At 36.1% G+C, this 7860-nt stretch overlaps 1 protein-coding gene across 1 annotated transcript in view; it reads left to right on the top strand.

Annotated features, from left to right (window-relative positions):
* Positions 1-2414, top strand: part of Afp (alpha fetoprotein) — a 17868-nt gene extending 15454 nt beyond the window's left edge. The window contains exons 13-15 of the mRNA XM_004645671.2: positions 507-639; positions 1893-1947; positions 2277-2414. Of these exons, the coding sequence (XP_004645728.1) occupies positions 507-639; positions 1893-1937 (178 nt within the window). The 3' untranslated portion in view covers positions 1938-1947; positions 2277-2414. The remainder of the gene's footprint in view (positions 1-506; positions 640-1892; positions 1948-2276) is intronic.
* Positions 2415-7860: the final 5446 nt, after the last annotated feature.

Raw genomic sequence — 7860 nt, 5'->3', positions numbered from 1 at the left:
AAAAAAGGAAAAAAAATCACTTGCTTTGAAAATGGTCCTCCTTTGTTGGGAAATCTGTCTATTCCATTTTCTCCTTCACAGTCTAAGGTGTGTTTCAAGGAACAATGGGAATGCTGCCTGCCTACCAAGCTTTCCCTATTGCCGCAGGCAGCGACATTTTCAATAGGAATGCATTACTAAATAGGTCCCACAGCAAGCAGAGCTGTCAGTGCCCAGGGAAAGGTAGGACAGTGGAGGAGCAGGGTCTGGAAATCTGGACTTCAGAAGAAAACACAGGGAAGAAAATACTAGTTAAGAGAAAGACAGGGTTCCATCTGTGTGTGCACAAGCCCTGGCCAGCGCCTGCTTGACCTGTTCCCATCTCACTCCGGTGGTGAAAGCTGTGGGCTGGGGCTGGGCAGATGCTGCCCTGGCTTCTTGGCTCTGGAAATCTCCATTGGAATGGCTTTAGGAAAATACCTTCCCCTAAAACATTTCCCTGTGTTTTGTTTTGTTTTAAATCACAGACTTCTCATTAACCTTGTGAAGCAAAAAGTGCAGATTACAGAGGAACAACTTGAGACCATCATTCCAGATTTCTCTGGATTTTTGGAGAAGTGCTGCCAACATCAGGAGCAGGAAGCCTGCTTTGCTGAGGAGGTCAGAGTGCTCACCCTCCCTGTCAGATGCTTGCGGAGATCTGTAGTGAGGGAGGAAAGCGACAGCCCACATGTCTGTGACTTTAAAAACAATCACAGAAAAATTTAAATTTTATTTAAAACTAGGTGGAAGGATTTTATGAGATTTAAAAAATAATCACATTTTCAAGGGCTGGTGAGACAGTTCAGCAGACTAAGTTCCTCAGCAGACTTAGGCAAGCATAGGCATGGTGTTCAATCCTGACGCCACATGCCATGCTGGCCCTGCCCTCAGTCATGCTGAGCTGGCCATAGAGTCAGCATGGTGGTGCATGCTTGTAATCCCAGCACTGGGGAGGCTAAAAACAGGAGGATCACTATGAGACCGAGTTGTGCAGTGAGACCCTGTCCCAAATACATTCTATAAAATCATATTTTCTTGCTAGATATTAAGAATGCTAATTTTAAAATATATTAAATTAGCAATTATTGAGTGCCTACCTGGCAAACACAAGATCTTGAGTTTGATCCCTAGCACCAAAAATATAATAAATTAGTGTTTTTATTTCCCAATAGGAAAAACTATTAAGTGAATATATAAATAATCAATTACAATTTAGAAGTTTTGGTCTAAAATCAATTTTTTTTTTTTTGTATTTTGGGGAAGGGTCTAGAGGTTGTTAAGGGTCTCACTACAAGGTCAGACTCATAGTGATCCACCTGTTTACAGCCTCCCAAATGCTGGGATTACAGGTGTGCGCCACCATGCCCAGTCTCAATTGCCATCTCAGTGTACCCTGGGGGCTGGGCTGGCATGGCAGGTCCGGGGATCAATCCCTGGCCCCTGTGCCTGCTTGCAGGCACTTTAATCTGCTGAGCTATTTGGCCAGCCCTCAATCAAATTTTTAAAAAGGAATAAAATAATTTAAAGATAAATTAATTATATAATTGGGATATGAAGAAAATATGTGTAGAAAGTGATTTTGAGAGCATTTAGGAGCATGCTTTCACTTGTTAATGGAGTAGTAATTAGGGCTGATAGTATTATTACTTAGTGATTCAAGATTGATTAATAATTGACTATATTTTCTTTCACCTTACTGACTTCTGCTATCCCAGTATTTTTGTATTGAATGTATGTCTTCACTTTCTTAATTTTTAACTTAGTTGATCTAACAAGTTTTGAAGTCACTCTGGGTCATAAAGAATTACATATAAGGCTGACATAAACACCCATCCCTTTATCTAATTATTATTTATTCTTAATTTTTTTAGGGCCCAAAACTGATTTCAAAAACTCGCACTGCTTTGGGAGTTTGAATTACTTCAGGTAACAAAAACTTTATGTAAATCTAAATATTATGCTGATTCTCTTCAAATGTCCCTGCATACTAAATTAATTGGCTAAGAAGTAACTTTCGTTTTCTTAAAAATACAATGAAATTCCAGTAAAACACACTGGAACAAAATTACACATATAATGTTATCAATGACTCAACAAATGCAAAATTTTTTTAGTTTACTTCAAGTCTTCAGAGAATACCACTGGAAGGCCTCACCAGTCATCTCCATTTTTCTGATATAAAATAATACACCCCATTACCTCCTGTATCTCTTCACTTAATTAATGTTTAGTATAACTTTTTGTCTATATTGCAGAAGGAAGAGGAGAGAGTCTTCGCAGTTTGGCGTGAACTCTTGTTTGATTCCCAATGACAATATTTTGAATTAATGAAATGATGAAGATTTTTAATTGAGATTTCCCTTATGATAGAAATAAAGTATCTCCAAAATGTTTCTTGTCTTCTATTTATGAAACGTTATAGAAAATTTCCCTAAATTTCACTTATTGTTATTTGAAGCAGATTCTGTTCAAGGAGCATTGAGTGCTGCTTGAGTACTTTCTGTGGTATTATCTCAGTGCTGAGTGGTGTTTTGGAGTGCTGCCTGAGTACTGCCTTTGGTAACAGAATAAAGCCATGTCAGATTGAGTTTACAACACTGAAGTTGATCTGTGCAGTGACCTGAGAACATGACCCCAAGTGAAGCACTGCTGAGCATTTCCAAGGGCACATTGTTCTTCAAGAGACATTTATGTATTCTAACAAATCTGGAAATAAGAGGAGAGATTCTGCCTTTATAGAATACAGGAAAATTTAACATTAATTTTTTCTTATTCCACACGAGTCTCCTGACATTCATGGTGTAGGAGGCCTGGTTCTGGGTGCCATCATTGTTCTCAGTTGCTCCAGTAGAGAAGAAAGCTAAATAGCAATGCCCTGAGATTGTGACCACAAGAGAGGGACAGCAAATACAGGAGGAATCAAAGGGCTGTAAGATCGTTCTGGTTGGGGAAAGTTCCAGTCACTGAAGGAGTCATGGAAGGGTGAGGCAGGAATCAATTAGAGTGAAGGAGAAGGCCATTCCAAGTGAGCAGAAACTATGGCCCAAAGGATAGGGGTTGTAAAGCAGAATGAATGTTTTTAGGTGAGCACAGAGTGGGAAGGAAAAAACATAGATCTGAAGCATCAGACAGCATACACAAAGATATAAGATACCGAAATGATGTCAGTAAATGGCAATAGTCCACCTGTCCCATAAGAGTAAGGAGTGAAGAGGTCAAAAGAACTAAGAGACAGAAGTGATCACAGATTCAAGAATAGCACAAAGAAACAACAAAACAGAGCAAGTAATTAAAAACAGTGAAAAAGTAAGAAAAAAAAACTATAACAGGAAAATAAAATGACAAAGATAAGCCAATATGTATGAGTTATAGCCATCAATGTAAAAGGCCTTAATTCACCAATCAAAAGAAACAGATGGGGAGAGTGGATTAAGGAACAAAATTCAACAATATGCTGCATAAAAGAAACACATTTAACTCAAAAGGAAATTCACAGTCTAGAAGTCAAAGGATGGAAAACAATTCTCTATGTCACAGGAAAACAGGAAAAAGAAAATAAAATAGGGGTAGCTAAGAAAAAGACATTTCACTGATTACTGACAATACTGGTTACTGACAATATCAACTTCAAACCAAAAATCATCCAAAGAGATAGAGAAGGTCACTACATACTTGTTAAAGGAAAAATGCAAGAGGGAAAGATAACAATAATAAATATATATGCACCCAATGAAGGAGCGTTATTATACATAAGACAAATTTTAACAGACATGAAAAATCAAATGGGCAATAATAGAACAATAATGAGGGACTTTAACATGCCACAAAGAGATAGGCAAAAAATAAGTAAAGATGTAATAGAACTAAAACAAACTTTCAAAGAAATTGACTTGGTAGACCTTTACAGAATATTTCACCCAGCAACAAGAGAATACACACTCTTCTCAGCTGTACCTGGGACATTCTCCAAAATGGACCATACAGTAGCACACAGAGCGTCCATAAGAAAATACAAAGGAGCCTTTTTACCAAGATGGTACCAAAGGCAAAGAAGAAAGCCCCTGTCCCTCCCAAAGCTGAAGCCAAAGCAAAATCTTTGAAGGCCAAGAAGGCCATGCTGAAAGGCATCCACAGCCACACAAAGAAGATGATATGAATATCACCCACCTTCCACCATCCTAAGACACTGTGCCTCCAGAGGCAGCCCAAATACCCTCAGAAGAACATTCCCAGGAGAAAAAAGCCTGACCACTATGCCATCATTAAGTTCCCCCGACCACAGAGTCAGCCATGAAATAGACTGAGGACAACCACACACTCGTGTTCATTGAGGACGTCAAAGCCAATTAGCACCAAATCAAACAAACTGTAGAGAAGCTCTATGACATTGATATTGCCAAGGTCAATACCTTAATCAGGCCTGATGGAGAGAAGAAGGTACATGTTCTACTGGCTCCCGATTATGATGCATTGGATGTTGCCAACAAAATTGGGATCATCTAAACTGAGTCCAGCTGGATAATTCTAAATTATACTTTTTTCCCAGTTAAAAAAAATGCAAAGCAAGTGAAATTATCCAATGCATACTATCTGGTCACAGTGTAATAAAACTGGAAATTATTGACAAAAGAAACTATAAAAACAATATAAACACATAGAAACAAAATAGCAACCTCTTAATCCACCAACGGGTCACAGATAAAATTAAAGAAGAAATTAAAAATATTTACAATCAAACAAAAATGCCAATATGACTTACTGAAACCTGTGGGATACAATGAAAGCTGTCTTAAAGGAAAAATTTATAGGAGCAAATTTGCACATTAGGAAAACAGAACAAGCCCAAATAAATGATGTTATGCTGCACTTCAAGATCCTAGAAAGAAGAGCAAGTCAAACCCAAAGCCCAAAGAAGACAGGAAATGATAAAAATTAGAGCAGAAATTAATGCAATGGAGAAGAAAAGAATATAAATAATTAATGAAGCAAAGAGTTGGTTCATTGAAAGAAAAAAATAAAATTGATAACCGCCTATCAAACTTAATTTAAAAAAAGAAAAACAAACCCATATTCATGCAATAAGAAATAAGAGGGGTGAAATCACTACAGATCTAGAGAAATTCAGAAGATCTGCAATACCTATGTCCAAAATCTTTACTCTTAAAGGATGGAAGAAAACACAGAGGAAATGGACAGTTTCCTATATGCATATGAAATGCCAGAGCTGAGTCATGAAAATACACAAAATCTGAGTAACCCAATAATGAGACACAAAATCGAAAATGTAATAAATAACTTACCAACAAAGAAAAGCCCAGGTCCTGTTGGTTACACAACAGAATTATTCAAGAAATTTAGGTAAGATTTAGTGCCAGATTTTCTCAAACTCTTCAGTGAAATTGAAAGGGAAGCAATTCTCTCAACTTCATTCCTGGAGATAAGTATTCCAAAACCAGAGAAAGATCCAACTGAAAAAGTACTACAGGCCAATCTCACTCATGAATATAGATGCAAAAAACCTCAGTAAAATACTAGGAAATAGAATGCAGCAAATCATCAAGAAGATTATGCATCATCACCAAGGGGGATTCATTCCAGGAATGCAAGGATGGTTTGACATAAACAAATCCATAAATGTAATACACCATATCAATAGAACCCAAAACAAAAACCACATAATCACTTCAATGCATGAAGAAAAAGCTTTTGACAAAGTCCAACATTTTTTCATGCTTCAAAAGTTCTCCTTACTAATTTCTTTTTTTAGTCTTTTATTTATTTATTTTTAATTATTATTTTTAATTTTATTGAGAAACAAATATCAATGAGATAATTTCCAAGCTGATTAATAGGACATTTTCAATAATTAATACTAGCACATTGTTATTTTCTCAATGGTCATCCACAGCACAAGAAGCAGCCAGGACATCTCATCCAAACACTACTACTATAAATCCTTCTTCTCATTGAACCAAGTGAAAGCAGCCTTACATCTATCCTAACTATTCTGTATATACAAATACAAAATAGTCCTTCCTCTATATCCCCCCTCTCCAGTTCAGTCCTGTCAGAGATGGGTATTCTATTGGCATCTAAATATTATAGGTGCTTGAATTCAGCAAAATAACCCAACACAGTTCAGTAGTCCACAATAGTAGTAGGTTATCTGCAGAAGTTGTTGACTAGAGTCTTTTACAGCTCAGCATATTAATATGGCTTTACTTTGTATACCTCATTGTTATACTTTTCTGCTGGATGGTTAAGAACAAGATAAAGAAAAACCTATATAACAAGAAATGTAACTTTTGTATCTGATAAGGTCAGTCAAGTCCCCTCAGGATTTATCCTGTAACCCTGTACTGCATTTTGTAGATCCTTTGTCAGTGTCAACCATGTGGATGAGTCATGGCCAACACTTAATCATGATAAAAAAAATCCTACAGAGAATTGGAATAGATGGTTTATATCGCAATCTGATAAAACACATCTATGAGAAATCAACAGCCAGCATCATACTAATTGGGAAAAACTGAAGGCCTTCACTTTAAAATCAGGACTAATATAAGAATGTCCACTTTCTTCACTTCTATTCAACATAGTTCTGGAAACATTAGCACAGCAATTAGATAAAAAAGAGAAATCAAGGTAAGAAGGATTTGAAAAAATTATCATTATTTGCAGATGACATGATACTCTTTATAGAGGATCCAAAAACTCCACCAAGAGTTTTATAGATTTAATCACTAAATTCAGCAATGTAGCAGGATACAAAGTCAACATCCAAAAATCAGTAGCATTTTTATGCACAAAAAACGAACACTCTGATTGAGAAATTAGGACATCACACCTTTCACAATAACATTCAAAAAAATGAAGTGCTTAGGAATCAATCTCACAAAGGACATCAAGATTTATTCAGTAAAAATTATAGTAGTCTGAGAAATTGGAAAAATATTTCATACTCCTGAATAGGAAAAATCAACATTGTGAAAATGGCCATACTCCCAAAACTGTTACACAGATTCAGTGAAATTTTGATTAAAATACCATTAGTATGCCTCACAAAACTAGAGAAAATTTTCCTCAAATTTATTTGGAACCAGGAGAGACCCAGAATATAAAAAGCAATCCTGGGAATCAACAAAAAGGTGGGATGTATCACAATCACTGACCAAAAATTATACTATGATAAAACTACTGTGATAAAATTAGCATGATACTGGTATAGAAACAGACCTGAGGCTCAATGGAACAGATTAGAAGATGAAGACATAACCAAAAACACACTCAGTCACCTTATCTTTGATAAAGGAGCCAAACATACTCACTGGAAGAAAGATAGCCTTTTTAATAAATAGTGCTGAAAATAATGGCTTTCCACATGCCAAAAGCTAAGACTGGAACCATGCCTATCACCATGCACAAAGCTACAGTCAAAATGGATAAAAGATTTATATATGAAAATAAAAACACTAAATCTTCTGGAGGAAAATGTAGGTAGAAATCTTAAATAAGTAGGAGTATGTATGAAGAACCAAAACCAAACTGTATGGGAAGTACTTCAAAGAATCAACAACTGGGATCACATCTTTTTTTTTTAAATTTTTTTCAAAGTTTTATTGATAAACAGATAGCAATGAGACAGTTTCAAATCAAATTGGAAGTACAGTTTCAACAAATAATATACTGCATATATTCTTCTTAGTGGTTAATTGCTGTACAAGATGCTGACTTGTGATCCTCTTTACAAGCACCATTAGAACAAATCATTCTATTCATTAAGAGAATGCAACTATATATCTATCCCAACCACTTTGAATACACAGATACAAAATGGAC

The sequence above is a fragment of the Octodon degus genome, unplaced genomic scaffold (assembly GCF_000260255.1).
Source record: "Octodon degus isolate 3935 unplaced genomic scaffold, OctDeg1.0 scaffold00235, whole genome shotgun sequence".
NCBI classification, from domain to species: Eukaryota; Metazoa; Chordata; class Mammalia; order Rodentia; family Octodontidae; genus Octodon; species Octodon degus.
Note: the sequence above shows the minus strand (reverse complement) of the source record. Positions and strands in the feature narration are given on the sequence as shown.